The 25672-nt window shown below is 36.4% G+C and overlaps 1 protein-coding gene across 1 annotated transcript; it reads left to right on the top strand.

Annotated features, from left to right (window-relative positions):
* The first annotated feature begins 1778 nt into the window (after positions 1-1778).
* On the top strand, positions 1779-18682 carry LOC131928008 (large ribosomal subunit protein mL37). Its single transcript, XM_059283887.1, has 9 exons — positions 1779-2073; positions 11975-12139; positions 12394-12491; positions 12623-12759; positions 13509-13624; positions 14694-14876; positions 15688-15833; positions 17833-17916; positions 18437-18682. The coding sequence occupies exons 1-9, from the start codon at positions 1944-1946 to the stop codon at positions 18659-18661; spliced, it is 1284 nt and encodes a 427-aa protein (XP_059139870.1). The 5' UTR covers positions 1779-1943; the 3' UTR covers positions 18662-18682.
* The last annotated feature ends 6990 nt before the right edge of the window (positions 18683-25672 follow it).

Below are 25672 nucleotides of genomic sequence, written 5' to 3'. Positions count from 1 at the left end.
TGTAATGCTATTTATTTAAATCTAAACGTGAGGGAGAAATTCAAGCAAGTATATAGTCTTCGGAGAATGAAATAATAGAAATAATAAAAAGGAAGTTATGTGTATGCCTTTTAGGGTATAAGGCCTACCTTCAGAAAAACAGCAATTAACGCCACTTAAAATCAGTGTTTCTTCCAGACTTTTTCTCCGGGGGGGGGGGGGGGGGGGGGGGGGGGGGGGGCGGTAGACTTTCTTCGGGGGGGGGGGGGGGGGGGGGGGCGGACACTGTTAAAAGTATATATTCTCTATATAAATTATATATACGAGCCGACCCGCTGTGTATCATACGCCGCTATTTAGTTGTTTTTTTTTTCTACTTTTCAGTAATTTATAATTTGTGAATTCGACAGTACCAATGCTGCCATTGAAAATATTTGCTTAAAAACACTACCCCCCCCCCCCACGTGAAAGCAGCCTCCTCTTAGTTACCTCCTCTAAGTTTAAAATCGTTTCAAACTAAATTATCTGCCCCTAATAGCCGTCACCAAACCCGTCTCTGTGATTGTAAAATGTAAACAGAGTGAACACCGCTCACCAGATCATTTGGGGTGGGGGTGGTAGTGATAGTGATAGAGAGGAAGAGAGGGGACTGCAAAGACGCGCTTGCAGCTTGTTTTCTAACTGATCCCAGAAGAGAATTATATATATACGAGCCGACCCGCGGCGTATCATACGCCGCTATTTAGTTGATTTATTTTCTACTTTTCAGTAATTCATAATTTGTGAATTCGACAGTACCAATGCTGCCACTGAAAATATTTGCTTTAAAACACTAACCCCCCTCCTTTCCCTAACCCCGACCCTACCCCCCCCCCCCCCACCCCCGTGAAAGCAGCCTCCTCTTAGTTACCTCCTGTAAGTTTAAAGTCGGTTCAAACTTAATTATCTGCCCCTAATAGCCGTCACTAAACCTGGCTGTACGGTTTGTAAACATTAACGTGACCACAGCTCAGCAGACCATGTGGGGGTGGGGTAGGGTGGTAGTGATAGTGATAGAGAGAAAGAGAGGGGACTGTAAGGAGGCGCTTGCAGCTTGTTTTCTAATGGCTCCGCAGAGGAGAATTATATATATAGATAGATAGATTTCATTTCGTTCGGGGGGGGGGGGAACGGTAAAAAAATTTCGGGGGGGGGCTAAGCCCCCCCCCCCCCGCCCCCCCCCCCCCCCCCCCCGAAGAAATGCCTGGAAGAAACTCTACTTAAAATACGTTGTGGAACCCATAGAATGGAGACCAAAAATTTTGTGTAACAGATCTTTTGAAATAAAGATGGAGGGGGTGGATTTTTATTTTGTTTAAAGCTCTAGTTTTAGAAAGTAGCCGTGTTTGTTTCTCCTCTGAGAATAAGAAGAAGTATGGCAACTAAAACTAGAATCTAGATCTTGATCTAACATAAGTTAACACAAGCTGAAATCATTTGCAATATTTTTAAGTAGAAAAAAAAAGGCATACAAACAAGAATAGATCCAGCTGTAAGTCTACAATAAAATATTTTTTTTTAAGATTGCGAAGTCGGTTTTCTATTTACAATGAACAGGGAGTAACAGTTGTATTTATAATTTTAATATTATGTAATATTATGTAATAGGATCGTATAGAAAAATTGAATATAATTTAAATCGGAAAAATATATTTGTTACTACTTTTTGCAAGTAGAAAGTATTAATTTGTCATATCTTTTACTAATGTATTAAATGAACAGTCTTAAAACAAAAACAAAAAATTAACCCTCCCATATTCCATAATGGCGACGTCCAGAGTCGTGACCCTGAAGACTAGTTACGCGACGAAATAGTAAATAAGTGTATTATCTAGTATATTAAGAAGATTCTTATTATAAAACGTCTGGAATAGTGAATCTAATAGAAACAATAAAGTACTCTAAATTACATATTTGGCACAAAAATGCGAGTTACTGTATGTCTTTGTGCTGGGATTCGGGATGTTACAGTTCGAAGATGGAAAAAAGTATGGGCGTGCCGTGGCAGATATTATGTATATCCACTCAAAGTACCACAACCTCTTTTTAAGAAAGGTATGACTATGAACATTTAACTAGATTCTAGATCTACATGTCTTGGCAACGAAGGTTATTTCTTGGCAACTAAGGTTTATTCCATAGGCCAATAATTAGGATGTTGGGAAATTGCAAAATGGTGAGGCGGTAAAGTAAACTGCGAGAAGAAAATGTATTATGTAAGACATAGATCTACCTGCATGGGTAAACAGTGAGACACAGTTTGCAAAAAAAAATGTGTTTCATGTTTTTTTGTTGCTTTTTTTACTTTCTCGTATACAGAGTATAAAGAAAGTATTGTAATCGTGCAAAAAAAAATAGAGATTTGGGAAAATGTTTATACCGGTGTCCGATAATGGAATCTTCTTTAAAAAAGGGATGTTAGGTTACTGGCAGTTAACTAAACACACTTATGGCTGGCTAATGTCAATGCTAACCCTGTTCCTAACCCCAACCCTGGTCCTACCATACTCCTAACTAACCCTAATTTCTAACCATAAAATTAGTCGAAATTACAATACTACTATCAACCCAAAACACCTATTTTATGGAAGAGTCTATAATCGGACACCGGTATCTATAATCATCCAGAGATTTTTGCAAATCTCGATGTTTTAACACCTCCCTGAGTCGGTAAAACATAAATTTTGCAATCTTGTCCATATGTCTGTGTGTGTGTATCATCATGTGTGTCTGTAAACACAATAAATTGAGTACCATTACAGTGTGTGTTGTCCTTTTTACTTTCTCGTACATACAAAGTATAGAGAAAGTCTTGTAATCGTGAAAAAAAAAAATCGAGATTTTTACAAATCTTGACGTTTTACACCTCACTGATACGGAAAAACATAATTTTGCAATCTTGTCCGTATGTCTGTGTGTGTGTAAACACAATAACTTGAGTACCATTACAGCTAGGTTGATGAAATTTTAAATATAAGTATTTTATCAAAATCGTAGATCCGTATCAACTTTTGAGCGATTTCCGATAACCAGAAGTGGTACTTTTTCTACTTTGAATTTTTCAAAAGCCTATAACTTGAGTACTATTTCAGATAGATAAATGAAATTTCACATGTTAGTAAAAGATCTATATCTCTACCTTCTGTCAAATTTTGAGTAATTTCCGTTGACCGGAAGTAGTAATTTATGCTATTTACATGTAAATTTATAAAGTACTAGTAATATTGCGCACTATTATGCACATCTTTATTTGGCATTCACTTGGTGTGCAATTCTTTTTCCATAAGATTTTATTCTATTTTAAAAAGTTTATGTATTTAAAATGGATTAAAAATCATGTCTAAATCCCGAGTTCCCATCCCCTGTTGTTTTTATAAGAATATTCGAGAAAGTTTAGGGGAGATCACTCCCGGTTTATTTTAAATCTAATCTAGTTTTGGTTTTTTATATATAGGCCCTATATAGATCTCTATATTAAACAATCTAAACATCCTATGTTGGAATGTAGGAAAAAAAGTCACAGGAAAAAAAAACACAGGAAAAAAAAAACACAGAAAAAAAGTCACAGGAAAAAAAGTCACAGGAAAAAAAGTCACAAATATATATTTGCATGATATTTGTTAATACTTTTATGTATAAGTTATTTAGAGAGTGTAAATTAACTTAGGATTCATTAAATGTAATGTAACGTGTGTAGGCTGTATACGCATATGAATTTTTATAATTCGTCTAAAAATATTTATTATGAAGTATGTAGATTGTAATTATTTTAAATTTAAGATTAGTAGCATTTAAAAGAATGCTCCTAAGTCCACGTTTTTCATCGTGTTTTTTTTTAAATACCAATATTAAATTACCGTGAAATGGTAAGTTCATATGACTTGCTGCCCTCAACTCATGGCAACAATAGTTATGTTTAGTTCAACTACCTTTACTGCCCACATTTATCACGCTCATTACATAACAAAACTTAGGATCAAAACAGAAAGCCGACAAGGTTCAAAGGCTGTCATTGACGCATAACGTCAACAACACAAAATATGCTCGGACAATGCCTACAGATGAGAGGCCGACCAGAGAATAGCCTACGCAAAATGTGCCTAAATTTCTTTTATAATTAACTTTTCTACCGCATATTTAACTAAATACGTAACAAAAGTTGAGATTGGTGTGTTAATTATCTTAGAGTATTTTTACTTACAATTGTTATAAATCATAATGCTTTTAACGTCTATAAATAATTTATGCTATCAAAAAATACAACCCACAACAATAAACATACAAAATTTTACAATTCTTAACAAATTAATAAAAATATTTCTAAAAAGAGTTTTGTGACTTTTTTTCTGTGACTTTTTTTCCGATAAAATTTTTCCACTGTGACTTTTTTTCCTAGCAAAAACTGTGATTTTTTTCCTGTGACTTTTTTTCCGTTTACCAAATAATTGACCGCCCGCTCTCGTTTTCTTGTCAGCAGGCGAAAAACCCATCTAATAGATGGGTCAGTGTGAGTTCATAAAGAGAATATAATTTTAGACTATATTTTTAAAATCTATATCTAGATATTCAATATTCTTTAAGCTTTGTTGCCCCTTCTCCCCCGCGCGAGAAAAAAAAATAAAATAACCCGCCTTTTGAGGTGTCACAGTCAATGCATATAAAAACTTTAACATAGGGCGCTATACATTTCTAGCCATCCCACTTTTACTCATTAAGTCTACACTAGCCATCGGTACCCATTTCACATGAATTATAGGCCTATATATTTTAAAATGTTGTACTTGTTTGAGAAAAATAATTTATAAAATAGTTATTGGTCAAAAAGCAATGTGCCTTACTACACGCTGAACGATATTAGTGACAAAGCAAAAAAATAACTAATTGGCTAAAAATCCGACACATTTAACATAACACAGGCACACACTGATTTAACTGATTAAGTGGCTTAAATGATTCCATTAAAAACTCGACTATTCAACTGTATTCTTCGTGTTTTTAAAATGATTTATTTTTATTAGGTTTTTATGCATATATCTAATGAAATAGTTCATTTCTTCATCAGAAAAAAAAAAAAAACCATACCATATTAAATGCACTCACTGATTAAGAGACTTAAAACATTTCGTTAAAAACCCGGCAGTTATGTTGTTTCTGCTGTTCAAAGGCAGTTATGTTGTTTCTGTCTTTTAAAATAAAAATGTATTATGGGAATAGATTCTAGAGTAGATTATAGTCTAAATCTAGATCTTAGTGTCTACGTCTAGCTTTTCCGTATATCTAGTCTAGATCTAGAATCTCTAGATCTAGAATCCAATTAGATAAAGTAAATTTTATAAGTTTAGGCCAAGAAAATTGTATTATATACATTTCATAGCGTGCATAGATCTAAATCAAATTTGAATGAAATAGTTTATTTCTTTATATTCTAAAATCGGAAGATGATGCCATGCGTTTTGCGTAAACATTTGGCGAGTGACATGGTTGTTTTATGCGTTCTTTAACTATAAACACTTTTCCTGTTGCATAATTAAAACTGTTTTCCAATATTTGAATATGCCTTTTTTTTTATTTTTCTTTTTTAAATAAAATGTTGGTTATACATTTAAAACATCTACCATATTATTTTTAACAAAAATCCGCATCAATTGATGATGTGATATCCGGCGAAAATATTTTGCGGACAGAGAGAGAGAAGTGTGCACATGGGCTTTTATATATTAGGATTGGACAAGACACTGCGCGACCTTGATTTTTCAAGGGAAAAAAAGTATACCCGCATGCTGCACAGTCATTTAAGGTCAATACCTCGATGAATTATTTTTCGCTCGGTTTCAAGGAGTATACAGCCCTCCGCCTCTTCTCCACCACATTTAAAAAAAAAAATTACTAATGTGGTTGAAGTCAAAAGTGTAACGCTTGATTCAAGAATGGGAGTGGGTGGTATTGAAACAATGCAGCTGTTTCTTTAATAGTAAAAATAAATTATGTGTAATCTCATTACTTAATTAGTGGTAAAGAAGGCACTAAGAGCCACACTTTTTAGCACCTGTACATTTTTAAAGATTTTTACTAATCCAAATATTTTCTAATATTGAAATTAATGCCAAATTATTCTAACACTTCTTACACAATATAAAAATAATAATAAAGGCTATTAAATTTACGTTAAATTAGTTAAATTTAGCATTTATAGCCATACCCCCAAAATCAGCATTTGGGGTAAATGTAGCCCGGCCATGGGGCATTAAGTATTATCTCCTAGTTTAGACTTACTCCACAATAAAATAATTTGTAACCCCAAAATAGTTAATGCTGTGTGTGCTCACATTAAATGATACCAGCTATCACTAGGCCTCGTTGGACCCAGTCCGCAATTGATACAATTGCAGGTCTACATAGAGCCTACAGTCTAGTAGTTTACAGTAGGCACAGAAGTATACCTAGTGTGTAGCTGTCCAGAGTTACGATTCTTGGATGTAAAAAGGGAAGGCACTAGCTAATCTACCTTTATGCTTTCCCCTGAAATAACATGACGATGAGAAATGTTGAGGGGTGAGCATTGGTACTGATTATCCTTTTGTTCTCCTTGCTGGACCCTGAGGGCCATAAATTATATAACATGCCACCCCAGATTAGCTGAGATCTAAGTACTACAAAGATGAAGTTTTATGGTGAGCTAGGTACATGTGGGGGCTGGGTATCATGGAGGTAAGAAATTGTGAGGGGGGAGCAGTGATATTAATGTGTCTGATCACTTCCCTGCTGGACCATGAAGGTCATAAATTACATAACATACCACCCCAGATTGGCTGAGATCTTAGATTAGTTGTCCCTAATACTTACAAAGAGATTAGAAGTTTTATGGTTGGTTAGAAACAGGTGAGGGTTGAGTCTGATGTATTGCCCCTTAGGGGTAATAAGTATGTGTACCATTTTAAAATTACTTGGCTAACATCAGATGTCTGTATTTTTGCTTTTTAGAAGGTTAGAATTAGAATTGTATTTCTATCATTTAGACACAAGTCTAACAGTTAACTATTCCAGTACCAGTATCATATTCAGTGATCTAATAAATGAAAAACTTTCACAGAGGGCAACAAGAGCCACATAACAGTATCTGTTATAACTTTTCTGAATATGCAAGCCAGTGGACAAAATTAATTTCTTCATGTAGATTTAGTTATCTAAATAAAACCATTCTGATATTGATCAGTCAAGTTTTACTATGATAATGATAAAAACTTTATAGCATAGTAAAACCGGACAAATGCTGGCAATTTTGTTTTGGCATCAACAATCACTGTATAAAAAAAATTCACTAAAATAAAATTATTCTAGCCATAGTTATAAAAATTGTGTTAAAATGTACAGCAACCAATACATTAGTAAGAGAACAAAGAATGGTGTTGAAAAATTCATTTTGTTTTTTACAAAGTGCAGTTTCCTAATTTATGTCTACTTGGAAAGAAAGTTCACAAAATGGTTTTATGGAGATGAGAAATTTTAGGGAAAGAGCAATGGGATTAAATCCTGTCTGGTCTTCTTCCTGCTAGACCAAGTGGGTCATAAATTACATAAAATTAATCCTCTGCTTCTCTGTTATCAAAGAACAGCAGTGGTTGTTACCTCAGAAGTAGATTAGTAGTTTTATTGGGGGTTTTGTTAGGGTGGGGTGCTGATTCGGTCCTAATACCACACGGCTCTTAGTGCCCTGCTTTACACTGTAATAATTAGTTTTGAATTTACAGTGTTTGGTTTACAAGGCCTACTGATTCAAACTTACAGTTACATTTGGCCTATCTAGATAGTAATCTATACTATACTAATTTAGGTATATAGATCTAGGCCTGTTTTTATTTATTTTAAAAGTATAAAACCTCAAAGTCTAAACTAATAAGCTTACTGGTATAAATTAAGTCAAAAGGCACAGGCCAAGAATCTATTTTATTAAACTTAAACACAAAGATCTTCTCTAGATTGATTAGAATTAGATTTTAAAGTAGTTAGACTAGTCAGGTAGAAATGATTCAAAATGTCCTTTCGGACCCAATCAATAGTCGTAACCATGGAAAACTATTCATTTCTGTAAATCCACTACTTTAAGATTCGGATTGGTCTTTACTATAAGCTGGTTACACCTGTATGTACTGAGACCTACCACTACTTTAAGATTCGGATTGGTCTTTACTATAAGCTAGTTACACCTGTATTTACTGAGATCTGCCACTACTTTAAGATTCGGATTGGTCTTTACTATAAGCTAGTTACACCTGTATTTACTGAGACCTGCCACTACTTTAAGATTAGGATTGGTCTTTACTATAAGCTAGTTACACCTGTATTTACTGAGACCTGCCACTACTTTAAGATTAGGATTGGTCTTTACTATAAGCTAGTTACACCTGTATGTACTGAGACCTGCCACTACTTTAAGATTAGGATTGGTCTTTACTATAAGCTAGTTACACCTGTATTTACTGAGACCTGCCACTACTTTAAGATTAGGATTGGTCTTTACTATAAGCTAGTTACACCTGTATTTACTGAGATCTGCCACTACTTTAAGATTAGGATTGGTCTTTACTATAAGCTAGTTACACCTGTATGTACTGAGACCTGCCACTACTTTAAGATTAGGATTGGTCTTTACTATAAGCTAGTTACACTTGTATTTACTGAGACCTGCCACTACTTTAAGATTCGGATTGGTCTTTACTATAAGCTAGTTACACCTGTATTTACTGAGACCTGCCACTACTTTAAGATTAGGATTGGTCTTTACTATAAGCTAGTTACACCTGTATGTACTGAGACCTGCCACTACTTTAAGATTAGGATTGGTCTTTACTATAAGCTAGTTACACCTGTATTTACTGAGACCTGCCACTACTTTAAGATTCGGATTGGTCTTTACTATAAGCTAGTTACACCTGTATTTACTGAGACCTGCCACTACTTTAAGATTAGGATTGGTCTTTACTATAAGCTAGTTACACCTGTATGTACTGAGACCTGCCACTACTTTAAGATTAGGATTGGTCTTTACTATAAGCTAGTTACACCTGCATGTACTGAGACCTGCCACTACTTTAAGATTAGGATTGGTCTTTACTATAAGCTAGTTACACCTGTATGTACTGAGACCTGCCACTACTTTAAGATTAGGATTGGTCTTTACTATAAGCTAGTTACACCTGTATGTACTGAGACCTGCCACTACTTTAAGATTAGGATTGGTCTTTACTATAAGCTAGTTACACCTGTATGTACTGAGACCTGCCACTACTTTAAGATTAGGATTGGTCTTTACTATAAGCTAGTTACACCTGTATGTACTGAGACCTGCCACTACTTTAAGATTAGGATTGGTCTTTACTATAAGCTAGTTACACCTGTATTTACTGAGATCTGCCACTACTTTAAGATTAGGATTGGTCTTTACTATAAGCTAGTTACACCTGTATGTACTGAGACATGCCACTACTTTAAGATTAGGATTAGTCTTTACTATAAGCTAGTTACACCTGTATGTACTGAGACCTGCCACTGCTTTAAGATTAGGATTGGTCTTTACTATAAGCTAGTTACACCTGTATGTACTGAGACCTGCCACTACTTTAAGATTAGGATTGGTCTTTACTATAAGCTAGTTACACCTGTATGTACTGAGACATGCCACTACTTTAAGATTAGGATTGGTCTTTACTATAAGCTAGTTACACCTGTATGTACTGAGACCTGCCACTACTTTAAGATTAGGATTGGTCTTTACTATAAGCTAGTTACACCTGTATGTACTGAGACCTGCCACTACTTTAAGATTAGGATTGGTCTTTACTATAAGCTAGTTACACCTGTATGCACTGAGACCTGCCACTACTTTAAGATTAGGATTGGTCTTTACTATAAGCTAGTTACACCTGTATATACTGAGACCTGCCACTACTTTAAGATTAGGATTGGTCTTTACTATAAGCTAGTTACACCTGTATGTACTGAGACCTGCCACTACTTTAAGATTAGGATTGGTCTTTACTATAAGCTAGTTACACCTGTATGTACTGAGACCTGCCACTACTTTAAGATTAGGATTGGTCTTTACTATAAGCTAGTTACACCTGTATGTACTGAGACCTGCCACTACTTTAAGATTAGGATTGGTCTTTACTATAAGCTAGTTACACCTGTATGTACTGAGACCTGCCACTACTTTAAGATTAGGATTGGTCTTTACTATAAGCTAGTTACACCTGTATGTACTGAGACCTGCCACTACTTTAATTAGGATTGGTCTTTACTATAAGCTAGTTACACCTGTATGTACTGAGATCTGCCACTACTTTAAGATTAGGATTGGTCTTTACTATAAGCTAGTTACACCTGTATGTACTGAGACCTGCCACTACTTTAATTAGGATTGGTCTTTACTATAAGCTAGTTACACCTGTATGTACTGAGACCTGCCACTACTTTAAGATTAGGATTGGTATTTACTATAAGCTAGTTACACCTGTATTTACTGAGACCTGCCACTACTTTAAGATTAGGATTGGTCTTTACTATAAGCTAGTTACACCTGTATTTACTGAGACCTGCCACTACTTTAAGATTAGGATTGGTCTTTACTATAAGCTAGTTACACCTGTATGTACTGAGACCTGCCACTACTTTAAGATTATGATTGGTCTTTACTATAAGCTAGTTACACCTGTATTTAGTGAGACCTGCCACTACTTTAAGATTAGGATTGGTATTTACTATAAGCTAGTTACACCTGTATTTACTGAGACCTGCCACTCCTTTAAGATTAGGATTGGTCTTTACTATAATCTAGTTACACCTGTATGTACTGAGACCTGCCACTACTTTAAGATTAGGATTGGTCTTTACTATAAGCTAGTTACACCTGTATGTACTGAGACCTGCCACTACTTTAAGATTAGGATTGGTCTTTACTATAAGCTAGTTACACCTGTATGTACTGAGATCTGCCACTACTTTAAGATTAGGATTGGTCTTTACTATAAGCTAGTTACACCTGTATGTACTGAGACCTGCCACTACTTTAAGATTAGGATTGGTCTTTACTATAAGCTAGTTACACCTGTATGTACTGAGACCTGCCACTACTTTAAGATTAGGATTGGTCTTTACTATAAGCTAGTTACACCTGTATGTACTGAGACCTGCCACTACTTTAAGATTAGGATTGGTCTTTACTATAAGCTAGTTACACCTGTATTTACTAAGACCTGCCACTACTTTAAGATTAGGATTGGTCTTTACTATAAGCTAGTTACACCTGTATGTACTGAGATCTGCCACTACTTTAAGATTAGGATTGGTCTTTACTATAAGCTAGTTACACCTGTATGTACTGAGACCTGCCACTACTTTAAGATTAGGATTGGTCTTTACTATAAGCTAGTTACACCTGTATGTACTGAGACCTGCCACTACTTTAAGATTAGGATTGGTCTTTACTATAAGCTAGTTACACCTGTATGTACTGAGACCTGCCACTACTTTAAGATTAGGATTGGTCTTTACTATAAGCTAGTTACACCTGTATGTACTGAGACCTGCCACTACTTTAATTAGGATTGGTCTTTACTATAAGCTAGTTACACCTGTATGTACTGAGACCTGCCACTACTTTAAGATTAGGATTGGTCTTTACTATAAGCTAGTTACACCTGTATGTACTGAGACATGCCACTACTTTAAGATTAGGATTGGTCTTTACTATAAGCTAGTTACACCTGTATGTACTGAGACATGCCACTACTTTAAGATTAGGATTGGTCTTTACTATAAGCTAGTTACACCTGTATGTACTGAGACCTGCCACTACTTTAAGATTAGGATTGGTCTTTACTATAAGCTAGTTACACCTGTATTTACTGAGACATGGGCACACACTTTACATTAATCTTTTCATTTTGTATACAAACAGGTATTAAAGTTGTTGATGTAGGACAAACAGAAATACCAAAACCAAAGTGGGTACCACCAGTTCCTGATGACCCCAGGTTTGCAGAAGTAGTTCCTCATGAGAAACGGCTTGACTGGAAAACAGAGCCAGCATTCGCACATCATGATAATGTTCGCCTGTTTGAAGGTAAGGGTAGATCTAATAAAGACTGCATGATAATGTCCCCTTGTTAGAAAGTTTACAAAATAGCTACCCTTGTTTTCACATATAGGTAATAACCATCAAAACTACAAGGTCATAAAGAGTATTTTTTAGATTTCTCTTTTGTCTTCAATTTATTTATTTTAGTCTTTTAAACATCTAAGCCTTGTTAAAAAAATCATATTGGTAGACAGGTTTTTTTTTACTGATTTTGATTATATTTTGCAAATCCTTTCTAGGGATCAAGCAAGCCTGCCTTATTGCTAAAGCCCAACACTTTGAGGGATTTCCTCCTGCAGTTGAAGGATTAATTGGTGCTTTGGATATTGAGGATAAGGTAAGTATTGACTTAATAGGAACAAAACTTTTTCTATCTTATTCAATTGCTGTTCTGTGTTCTGAAAGCAAAGAAGTAAAATTATTTACCATACATGTAAGCATTATTGATTACGGGTATGTCAATTTTAGGACCTCCTGCTGCAAAGATATATCATGCAGTCTCGAGTTTGGAATACTGATGAGGACAGGTTGCCAAAACCTTTTGACCCACGCAAACCTCGCTGGCATTGGACTGCTCAATATGGCATCACTAGCTTAAAGTCATCGTAGGTGTATTTAAATCTAGTTGGGAGTTTATTTGTGATGTCTATTTTTTGGATTTGATTTTAATGTAGCATTAAATTATTAAGTTTGTAATTTAACAATATCTGATAATAAAATGTAGGTTTCCATGGGGAGGGGGGGGAGCTAATTGTTGGTATGTGATCTTAGGGAGTATCATTACCTAAAACTTCAAATAACTTGTTTCAATACAAAGCCTGTTTATGGCTTATGCCTTTATTGCACTTGAAACAATATAAATATTTATAATGATGATCTCAGACAACGACTTAATGATAATAATACTTTACAATAACTACAATAACATGAGACTAGGATCCTACGATAACTGAACAATAAATGACTCTTCTAACCTTTCCCTGCCTAATATAGCCCCCTAATCGTAAAGTCGTTACTCCATTGCTTGTATTTTTCCCTCCCAGTGGTTACTATGCTACAGAAGTTATTAACTTAACATTTCACACAAGACACAATACAGAAAGAGACTCTACTCTAAACCTACACTTAATGTTTCTACCACAATCGATTTTTAATAGCCTATCTAATGCATTCAAAACGGAGTAGTTTTATATAAAGGACAATAATTTTAAGTGGATATATTAGTTTTTTTTTTAAATTTAATTCCTCCAAACCTCCCCTGGGACCAGAACATTTCTTTTCACACACCCCCCTCCAGCACTTGTAATACATTTCCTATTTCTGTTTGATTTAAGCTTTTGAATTTTTTTTTCAGGCAGATACTATTAAGGAATTTCCTTCGTCTTTGTCAGCTAGAAACATTTCACTTAAAGTCTTGTCAAAGGACACAAATAGCTGATCTTCCTCTTTATTCATATATAAATTACAAAGGTATGTTTATTAATTTGTGAAAACAGTTTCTGATTTGCTATTTTCTGTCAAGATAATTCAGTTATCATTATTGTAATCATGCAAAAAATCGAAATCGGGGTTTTGTTGTAACAAATCTCAACGTTTTAGATCTCCCTTAGTCTGGAAAACATAGTTTTGCTAAGTCTGTGTGTGGATGTGTGTCTGTTAACAAGATAACTTGAGTACCGTTACAGCTAGGTTGATGAAATTTCATATACAAGTATTATATCAAATTTGTAGTTCCGTATCAACTTTTCAGTGACTTCCTGTAACAGGAGTAGAACTTATTCTACTTTTGGTTTTTTTAAAAGCCTATAACTTGAGTACTTTTTCAGTTAGATAGACAAAATTTTACATATAAGTTAAAGATCTAATTCTCTGCCTTCTTTCAAATTTTGAGTAATTTCTGTTTACCGAAAGTAGTACTTTACAGTATTTCTGATTTCTCTCAAAAAACGCAAATGAATTTATAAAGTACTAATATTCCGCACTATTATACACACATTGTTTGCTGTTCACTTGAGGCGCAATTCTTTTTTCTATGAGATTCTAATCTATTTTAAAAAGTTTAAATAATTAAAAATTGATTGAAAAGCATGTCTATATCTCTAGTTGCCATCCCCAGTAGTGTTATATAAGTATATTTGAGAAAGTTTAGGGGAGATCACTCAAGCTTTATTTAAAATCTTATAACTAGAATTTTTTATGCTACACACAATGCCACCCTTCAGGACATTTATTAATTGCATGTTCCATCTTCAGCAAACTCATAGTGGTTAAAGTTCTGGAATTAGTGATGCAGGAACATTCGTCTTGATGTATTGAAAACATGTTCCATCTTCAGGCAAACCCATAGTGATAAGAAAAGTTCTGTATTTGTCTTGATGTATTAAAAACATGTTCCATCTTCAGGCAAACCCATAGTGATGAATGAAGTTCTGGATTTGTCTTGATGTATTGAAAACATGTTCCATCTTCAGGCAAGCCCATAGTGATGAATGAAGTTCTGGATTTGTCTTGATGTATTGAAAACATGTTCCATCTTCAGGCAAACCCATAGTGATGAATGAAGTTCTGGATTTGGTCTTGACCTCACCTTCCCCCCTGCCACTCTTTGCGGACAAGTCTGCCGTTGCTGAGAGTGTTGGGCACAAGATCCCAGACATGTGGCCAGTGTTCCCCACTGTAGACTTCCTGCAGACCAACAACTACACGCTCAGCAACAATTTAGGTGAGTCCCTACTGTAGACTTCCTGCAGACCAACAACTACACGCTCAGCAACAATTTAGGTGAGTCCCTACTGTAGACTTCCTGCAGACCAACAACTACACGCTCAGCAACAATTTAGGTGAGTCCCTACTGTAGACTTCCTGCAGACCAACAACTACACGCTCAGCAACAATTTAGGTGAGTCCTTACTGTAGACTTCCTGCAGACCAACAACTACACGCTCAGCAACAATTTAGGTGAGGTCACTCTACGTTGCTGGTACTACAGCAGGGCTATTTTTTGCTGGGATTTTCTTAGTATCACTTTTTTAATTGTAACACATGATCAATTAGTTGCTGATTTTTTTTCATGTATCACTTCCTTAATTGTAACATCTAATTAATTAGTTGCTGGTTTTTTCAAATATCACTACTTTAATTGTAACACCTGATCAATTAGTTGCTGATTTCAGGCATATCTTCATACTGTGCCCTCGAAGCACTTGCTCTTTAAATTTTAAAAAAAATTTGAAATTGAATTATAGGACTTACTCTTTAGATTTAAAAAAATTGAATTATAGGATTTACTCTTAAGATTTAAAAAAAAACGAAATTGAATTATAGGATTTACTGTTTAAATTTTTAAAATTGAAAATTGAATTATTGGATTTACTGTTAAGATTTTTATAAAAATTTGAAATAGAATTATAGGATTTACTGTAAAGATTTTTATAAAAATTTGAAATTAAATTATAGGATTTACTGTTAAGATTTTTTTTTTTAATTTTTAATTTATGATTTACTGTTTAAATTTTTTTGAAATTGAATAATAGGATTTGTCGAGGAGAACCCTCTTCTAACTCCCCATACGATCATACAAATTCCAAGAAAAACCAACTGGGAACAGAAACACTACCAGGCATCTCAGATCATGTCTAGCCTGATGTACACAGCCGCACTGGCCAGGAGGAAATATGGGGTAGGCCAAATTTAAATTACTTGTGCTACAATTTTTCTTCTTGTAAAACTATTACTAATGTTTATTATTATAGTTGAATCCTTATTTTGGACAGCTGTATAAAATAGAAAGATTAGCCTTTATATTCAGAATCTGGATTTTTTTATGTTAATAAAACTTTCATTTTCTTAAACTTTTTGATAACAAAGTCATAGTGATTCTTTTAAGGTAGTGATTAAAATTTCCCTCAAAGCTTTTGTTAGAAAAAATAACTTGATCTACCTCCTAGGGTAATAGTTTATATCTCTTGTGTTTTTATTTTTATCTATCTGGCTATGATCTCTAGATCGGCCTGGTGAACTTATTAGGGGAATGAAATTCACAGCAACAAAGGGACATAGTTCAAGCTGTCTTAATTTTTGTCCTGATTCTAGTGTCCCCTTACTTGCTTGCCAACTTAAGTTACATAACCGATACTAGAATCTGAAAATGTATTTTACAGTCTATTCAATTTGTTTTATGAAACTTATGTATATCTTTGTGTCAATAGTATGAAAGTTAATAGCTAGTTAATAATAGCAAATTGTCTTTAAGTTTTAATCTGTTAATAACTTAATCTTGTTTATATGAATAGACATTGTGCTTCCGCTTCTTAAAAATATAACAGCTCTGTTTTAATTTAAAGGCTGATTTTAGAATCTTACTTTGGGCTATTAATGTTTACTTAAGATCAGCAGAATGGGGTTGTATTTATATGTCTAACTGATCTCAGTCCTTGGTGGATGCCTAGTGCTAAACTTGATGTGACTATGATTTACCTGAGTGTTTGGTGGATGCCTAGCGCTAAAGTTGATGCGACTATGATTTACCTGATTGTTTGATGATTTACCTGAGTGTTTGATTTACCTGAGTGATGATTTACCTGAGTGTTTGATGATTTACCTGAGTGATGATTTACCTGAGTGTTTGATGATTTACCTGAGTGTTTGAAGATTTACCTGATTGTGTGATGATTTACCTGAGTGTTTGATGATTTACTTGAGTGTTTGATGATTTACCTGAGTGTTTGAAGATTTACCTGATTGTTTGATGATTTACCTGAGTGTTTTTTTAATGATTTACCTGAGTGTTTGATGATTTGCCTGAGTGTTTGATGATTTACCTGAGTGTTTGATGATTTACCTGAGTGTATGATGATTTACCTGAGTGTTTGATGATTTACCTGAGTGTTTGATGATTTACCTGCGTGTGTGATGATTTACCTGAGTGTTTGATGATTTACCTGAGTGTTTGATGATTTACCTGAGTGTTTGATGATTTACCTGAGTGTTTGATGATTTGCCTGAGTGTTTGATGATTTACCTGAGTGTTTGATGATTTACCTGAGTGTTTGATGATTTACCTGAGTGTTTGATGATTACCTGAGTGTTTGATGACTTACCTGAGTGATGATTTACCTGAGTGATGACTTACCTGAGTGTTTGATGATTTACATGAGTGATGATTTACCTGAGTGTTTGATGATTTACCTGAGTGTTTGATGATTTACCTGTGTGTTTGATGATTTACCTGAGTGTTTGATGACTTACCTGAGTGATGATTTACCTGAGTGTTTGATGACTTACCTGAGTGATGATTTACCTGAGTGTTTGACCATTTACCTGCCTGTTTGATAATTTACCTGAGTGTTTGATGATTTACCTGAGTGTTTGATGATTTACCTGAGTGTTTGACCATTTACCCACCTGTTTGATGATTTACCTGAGTGTTTGACCATTTACTCACCTGTTTGATGATTTACCTGAGTGTTTGATGATTTACCTGAGTGTTTGACCATTTACCCACCTGTTTGATGATTTACCTGAGTGTTTGACCATTTACCCACCTGTTTGATGATTTACCTGAGTGTTTGACCATTTACCCACCTGTTTGATAATTTACCTGAGTGTTTGACCATTTACCCACCTGTTTGATGATTTACCTGAGTGTTTGACCATTTACTCACCTGTGTATCTGGCAGGAGGATGTAAAGATATTACCTGAGCCCATCACCATCCAGCATGTGGCCATACAAGACAGCTGGCTCCTCTATACTTTCTTCCAGGTGAGTTTTTCATTTCCACCTTGTGTGGACGTTAACATAACATTTGCGGCCTGACCATTTAACATGTGCAGCAGTCCACATCAATTGTGTCACTGTCGCTCTTGCCGCCTCTTTATGTTATTTATACCTTCTCTCTTCTCAGAATAGTTAAACTGTAAACTTAGTTTCTCTATTAAATTTGTAATAACTCCATAAGATTAGCTTTATTTGTATAACATTTGTAATAACCCTGTAAGTTTAGCTTTATTTGTATAACAATTGTTATTAACTCCATAAGTTTAGCTTTTTTTTTATCACTCATCACATGAGTTAGAATCTCTGTCATGTGAAGTAAATATTTACTAAAGTAAACAAATGAGATATGTGAATTATAATTTCTCTCTCCAGATTTTGTGATCATGAATGGATTTATCTCTCAAGTAGAATTCATTCGATTTTGATTCTCACCATTAAAGAATGTATCTCTCCTGTAGAATTCGTTAGACTTTGATTCTGATCATGAATGGATTTCTCTCTCCAGTTGAACACACTGGACTTTGACTCTGATGATGGCATCAAGAACTTAGTCTGGACGGCACCACAAGCTGACCTCTTCAAGATACTGAGAAGACAGCCTTGGATGCCAAGGATAATGAGGAAGGACAGATACATAGACTACAACCCCACTGCGTTTGATCAGTTCCTGGCGGTTTACATGAGTGGGGGGTCCAAGGATGCAGTCAAGGAGAAGTTGGAAGCTGTGTGATCTACATTAAAATTTTACGTTTTTGTCAATTTTTCAATAAATACATGTTTTTAATTCCTAAAAACTTGTTACATTTTGTTGAGGAAAGTTAAACCGAATCATTTTTAAAGGACAGTCTATTTTAATAATTGAGATAGTGCTTAGATTCACACTACTCCCCGGGGTGTATTTTTCTACCACAGTGACCCCTAAATGGGTAATTGAACTGACCCCAGTCACTTAAACTCAAAGACATTATGTCACTGCAGCCTTCGTGTATTTAATAAATGTTTTCATTTGCTATTTTTGCAGTCACTTAGCTTTCCTTAACATTTTATAGACAACAGTTAAATCTGTAAAGCCATTGTTTATAATTATGCAAGTCAAAAAACTACTTTAATTGACTGCAGCTTGAACTAGAAGACAGCATTTATTTTTCAAACAGTTCAAATACAAAGAGTTATGTCCCATCTTGTATTATTTAAAAATTGAAGGACAGAGTAATAAAATGCAAACTGTTGAAAATGGTATAAAAACGATGAACTTTGTAAAGATTTAAAATAGTGATGTTTTACAAAAGTAGTAAAAGTTACTGCACAGATTTTTGAACATGGAATTTTTTGGAACGAATGATCAAGAATAAGAGATCCTCTTCTTGAGATAAACTTAATTTTTACATCTGAATTATTTTTTCTTCTGAGGAGCTAGACAGAATGTTTAAAAGCATGATCTAATTTAGGGTAGGTGAAGTAGAGTACTTTAATGCCCAAATTATTTCCTTTTGTCTGAATGTTGTCAATATGAGCTTCCCCTTTTAAAGATGTTGAGGCTATAAGAAGTATAGAATCCAACATTGTGGTAGTGTTTAGATATAGTGTGGCCCAGTCGACCTACCTATAACAGGAGGACTTTCTGATTTCTATCAGACGATAATCAGTCCTGTAAACTACTCGTCTTCCTTTCACACTTTCCTATGGTTGCACGTTCATGTGTTAGCACATTTCTGTACTTTGAACCCAGTAGTGGTTATTACTTGTGTGGATTTTCATTTCTAAATACGAATTTGAAACTGCAAAAATGCAATTAAGCACGGGGGGGGGGGGGGGTTATGAATCAGCTGATTTTCCTTTACGCCTACTGCAAGCATTTTTTTTTATTATTTTTTAAAATCAAAATCTATCATTTAAATAGAACGAACTTGCATAACGTCTTCTAGATATAAAAAAAAAAAAACCTGAGGTTTTAAAGAAGCAATTCAAAAATTCTGACGATTGTTACGTTCTTAGACTGGTAGAGAAAAAAAAAATTGCAAGACAACAAAAAAAAAAAAAAAAGTACAATCTCTACTTTGACGTCAAGCCGAGGTTTGTCCTATGGTAATTACCGCGTCATCAGACGTTCTACATCAATCTCAAGCCTAGTGTGACGCACTTGGTGACGTCAAACCCGCATTGACGCGATGCTTAAAAAAAAGTTATTTAAGAAAAAAAACTCGCCCCCTTGCAATGATGCCAAAAAAAAAAGATAGCCATGACGCACAGGCATTGACTCGTAACATCTCGAGACAAAGAGAAGCGAAATGTTCAAATAGAACCAGGAATTTGGTTCCAAAGGACAAGTATTCTTAGTATTCCAAATAAAAAAATAAATAAAAAAAACATCGTTAAAGGAATTTAAAATGTTTTGGCCTAAACTAGCAACAGCATATCTGGCAACTTCTGGTACTGTCCAGCTAAATTAATAAAAAGAAAACCGGTTCATTAATGATGTAACGTGTCAACAGAGTAGGGGTTCATCGAGTTTGTCGCCGCCGACACAAAAAGGGGATTTTTTTAAATATTTCATCACGCACGTTATAACAATGGTCATTTAAAGTTTAGGTGGGGTTTGATCTATAGATGTAGTGTCTAATCATACCAGAGGCGTAGCGACGGGGGGGGGGGGGGGGGGGAGGAGGGAGACATGTGTTCCCGCGCCAACCCTAAGGGCGCCAAAATGGGTTGAAAAAAATTAAAAGCTCATTTTAGCTGCAGTTTTGAATTAAAAATATAAAAAAAAATATATGGAGGGGGGGGGCGCCTAATTGAAAGTTTGTCCCCGGGAGGGGTCGCTACACGTCTGAATTATACTCATCCGAAGTGGGGAGGGACGGTCAAAAAAGGGAAGGGAGTGTTAGAACGACTGATGCTATTTAAGATGCACCCCCCTCCCCCATCCCGGTCCAAGTAATGCAAATAGAAAATTTGTCCATCCCCTCGACCGAAAATTTTCAGTGTATCCCCTCTCCCTCCCGGAGAAAAATGTCTGATGGAAACTCCGTAAATAGGCCTGAATCCTAAAAATACGGTTAGGTGTGACAGTCTATAGGACCCTGGATAATGGTTTCTTTCAGACATCTATCTTTATCAACTTCCGAAGGGGCTCGCTTAAACATTTCTGTGAAGCGGACATATCATTTTGTATATAAGGGTTACTTCGTCTGGAAGGGGGGGGGGGGGTGAGAGATGCTTTGAAGAAAGTTTTTATTTATGTCACGTCACATTGTGACAGACGGGCCCACTTATCACACCACGCCTATAGACTTTGCTGAGGGGGGGGGGGGTCAGATGCCCCGGGGCTAGAAACTAAACGATGGGGCGCTGAATTATTGAGAAGCTGATAGCGTTACAGAAAGAAAATTAAGTCTATAAACCAATAAGTCAAGAGCTAGACATTTCACCATAGCAATTATCTGATGCCCACCACAGCCGGCATATAACATCAATTATCTGATGCCCACCACGGCATATAACAGCAATTATCTGATGCCCACCACAGCATATATAACAGCAATTATCTGATGCCCACCACGGCATATAACAGCAATTATCTGATGCCCACCACAGCCGGCATATAACATCAATTATCTGATGCCCACCACGGCATATAACAGCAATTATCTGATGCCCACCACAGCCGGCATATAACATCAATTATCTGATGCCCACCACGGCATATAACATCAATTATCTGATGCCCACCACGGCATATAACAGCAATTATCTGATGCCCACCACAGCTTATAACAGAAATTATATGATGCCCACCACAACATATAACATCAATTATATGATGTCCACCACAGCATATAACAGCAATTATCTGATGCCCACCACGGCATATAACAGCAATTATATGATGCCCACCACAGCATATAACAGCAATTATCTGATGCCCACCACAGCATATAACAGCAATTATATGATGTCCACTACAACCAGCATATAACAGCAATTATCTGAAGCCCACCACAGCATATAACAGAAATTATATGATGCCCACCACGGCATGTAACAGCAATTATCTGATGCCCACCACGGCATGTAACAGCAATTATCTGATGCCCACCACGGCATATAACAGCAATTATTCCCACCACGGCATATAACAGCAATTATCTGATGCCCACCACAGCATATAACATCAATTATCTGATGCCCACCACAGCCAGCATACAACAGATAACTGTTTAATGACAACACAACATACAGCAGATATCACTTATCTGATGCCAACTGCAGAATATAAAAGCAATTAGCTTATGCCCACCAGACTGTGATTGAACAGATAGCAATTATCTGATGCCCACCACACTCAATGAACAGATAACGATTATCTGATGCCCGCCGCAGCATATAATAATGCAATGACGTCAAGAGCGCGATCACGTGATCTGGTAACATGGCAACATGGGAAGCCTAGAGTTCTCCGCGCGGCGATAAAAATAGACACGTTTCCTCCTGTCCTCCTGTCATCTCTCTGCTTCAACGTGGGAGGATTGGGGACAGCTGGTCCAGTCAATACCATATGGCCACTGACCATATATATATATATATATATATAAAGTCATATATATAATTATAAATATAGTCCTATAAAAACACTTTATATATTGATAGGTCTATATAGGCATATATATATATATATATATATATATATATATATATATATATATATATATATATATATATATATATATATATATATATATATACAGAGGCGTATCGAGGGGGGGGGCAGGGGTGCGGATCGCACCGGGTGAAACCATTTAGGGGCACACCAAGGCAAAAAATAGCAAAATATATACAGGAAAAATAATTAAATAAATAGTGTCCGCCCCCTCTAGACCAGATAAAATGATCGCAGGTGTTAGGCATTCCCCTTAGGTATATAGAGCAGAGTTTCTTTCAGGCATCTCTTCAGGGGGGGGGGGGAAGCCACCCCCCCCCCTCCCCCCGAAGAAAGTCTACCGCCCCCCCCCCCCCCCGAAAATTTCAAGTTCCCCCCCCCCCCCCCCGGAGAAAAAAGGCTGGAAGAAACACTGATTCAGAGTGATTTCCTATCATGTCCGTCTAAATATATTTATCAATGGATTAATTGAATAGTTAGAACTGCCCAAAAATTAAATGTAGAAGCATACGGAATATTCAATACAAATATTCTATCCACGCTGATGAAGACCGAGTACATAAACAGTTGAGTGTAAGAAGGAATGACACACTACCTTGCGTGTTATACTCTAGTTAATTGATTTCTTATTATACATATATTGGGGAACCTGGACATGAGATAATATTATGTTAACGTTACTATATTTATTGTCGATTGTTACAGAGGCTGTTATTGTATTATGGTCTAAACTGCAATCAGTGTTTCTTCCAGACTTTTTTCTCCGGGGGGGCACTTGAAATTTTCGGGGGGGGCGGTAGACTTTCTTCGGGGGGGGGCGGACACGGATAAAAGTATATATTTTCTATATAAATTATATAAATTTCATTTCGTTCGGGGGGGCGGTAAAAATTTTTCGGGGGGGCTTCGCCCCCCCGAAGAGATGCCTGGAAGAAACTCTGACTGCAATGTTGAAAATTCAAAACGTTTCTTCCATAATAGACGTCACACTTCTATGGGGGTGGGGGGAGGGGGGTTGGACTTTTATAAATATGTTTGAATGTATGTCACATTTCTGCAATTTATCATTTGATCGTTTAAACTGAATTTAGAAGTTATAAAAACCGTTGTTACTTCTATTAAAAATTAAATAATATACCAAGGTTCAATTAATATTTTATAATGAAATGGCTGCTTTTATAGCTGCTTTATGGGGGAGGGGGGGGGGGAGAGAGAGGGGGGAGAGAGACCGAAGACTTTTTGCGATGGTAAGGATAAGGGAGGGTAGGGGTGGAGGTGAACTATGTGTGTGTGGCGGGGGGGGGGGAGATGTCGTTTATGGACGACTCCCACAGATTATCCTTAGAATAAACAAGTGGAGAGACAGAATTTCCGGTTTCTGAAAGGTGTAATGGTTCATAGGAGGAAGGAGGGGGGGGGGGGGGTAAATGTGGCAGGGTGAGGGTGGGGAAATGGGTTTTCTCCCTTTAGGTTTTATCGAAACATCGAAGCTTTTTCAAGATTGTGGGACGATTGGGACGGGGAAGGGGAGGGAGGAGGCACTCGACGAGGTAGGCACCCATTTTGGTGACGTCAACACAGACGCCCGAGTACAAATTGACCAATCAGAAAACGGCTGGCAGATGAAACAGAGGACAACTTGCGTCATTTGAGGTAAATCGAATTCGAACTTTAACCTTCAAGCAGTTTTTTTTTTGTATTGATTGCTGTTTTCGAATTCTTTCTGTTCGGTCAAATGACGGGAGCTCTTGATAGAAAGAAAGTATAAACGAGAAATGACTTGCTGGCAAAGATACATTTCATTAGGCCTAATCAAGTGCAGATCTGTGGGTGGGGGTGGGTGGGGGTGGGTTTCTTCTACTTTAGGCTGTGGTAAAAAACGCCGTAGGGCAAACTGCAATACAGTAACGAATAGATTTCTAAAAGTATGTATAGCTGTGTTGGTAAGGTTGAGGCTAGTTTTAGGGTTGGTTTAGGGTTGGTTGGACGAATTGATCGCATTCTCTCTACATTGACCTAAACCACATCATCAAGTCTAGGATCGACAAGGCCTCTTTTCGAACTAAACAGAAAATATAAAGTCCCAGAGGGGGGGGGGGGGCGGGCGGGGGGTACATATGTCCCCGGGCGCCGACCCCAGGGGGCGCAAAATAGGTTAAAAAAATAGTTTTGCATTTTAAGTATAAAAAATATATGGGGGGGGGGCAAATTGAAAATTTGTCCCCGGGCGCCGGGAAGGATTGCTACGCTTCTGTAAAGTCCACTGCCCCTCCTCACAAACATTTCAAGTGCCCTCCCCTCACTCGAGAAAAATGTCTGAAAGAAACACTGAATCTAGCCCCCACTATAGCTATCGAGCAGCAAGGTTAAATAATCTGTTAACTATGTGAGAACGCGACATTTATAAGAGCCGAAGGTAGCGAGTTCACCGAAATACTTCAGCGGTAGGCTATAGACCTACAGCATCGTAACATATAATCTAAATAAAGGCAGATCTGCCCCCCCCCCCCCCTCAAGGATGACATAACACCTCAGCCTACCCTCCCCCGCACACACACATCAGAGGCGCCCGGGAACAAACCTACAATTTGGCGCCCCCCCCCCCCCCACACCTCATATATTTTTATATTTATATATAAAAACTGCAGCTAAAATTAGCTTTTAATTTTTTTTTTTCAAACCCATTTTGGCTTGCACTAGGGTCGGCGCCCGGGGACATATATACCCCCAGCCCCCTCCCTCGCTACGCCTCTGACACACACACACACACACACACATACGCGGACTCAAAAATGCAATTTGTTTTTTACATTGATTTCTTTCGAAATAAAAAAAATTCTGTGCACTGCAACAATAAGTGCATTAATTTCTTTTACTATTTACAAAAACATCCTTTTAAAAAACGCGAAATATAAGCTAAAATTCAGTTTCTAACATCGCTTTTCTAAAACGCAAAAAGTTATGCTGTCACGCTTTCTGAACCCCTCTCCCTCCCCCTACGAATGTGACGTCATTTATGGACGACCTTTAATAAATATCGAAAAGCTCTAAAAATAATATTTTGACAAAAGCCTACCAAATAAT

This window comes from Physella acuta, unplaced genomic scaffold, assembly GCF_028476545.2.
Source record: "Physella acuta isolate Inbredline_101_S28 unplaced genomic scaffold, ASM2847654v3 ptg001453l, whole genome shotgun sequence".
NCBI lineage: Eukaryota > Metazoa > Mollusca > Gastropoda > Physidae > Physella > Physella acuta.
Note: the sequence above shows the minus strand (reverse complement) of the source record. Positions and strands in the feature narration are given on the sequence as shown.

Coding starts and splice junctions, on each gene's coding strand:
- LOC131928008 (XM_059283887.1), top strand. CDS start 1,944: ATGCGAGTTACTGTATGTCTTTGTGCTGGGATTCGGGATGTTACAGTT. Junction 15,834..17,832: donor TGGCCAGGAGGAAATATGGG/GTAGGCCAAATT, acceptor TGTATCTGGCAG/GAGGATGTAAAGATATTACC. Junction 17,917..18,436: donor TCCTCTATACTTTCTTCCAG/GTGAGTTTTTCA, acceptor TTCTCTCTCCAG/TTGAACACACTGGACTTTGA.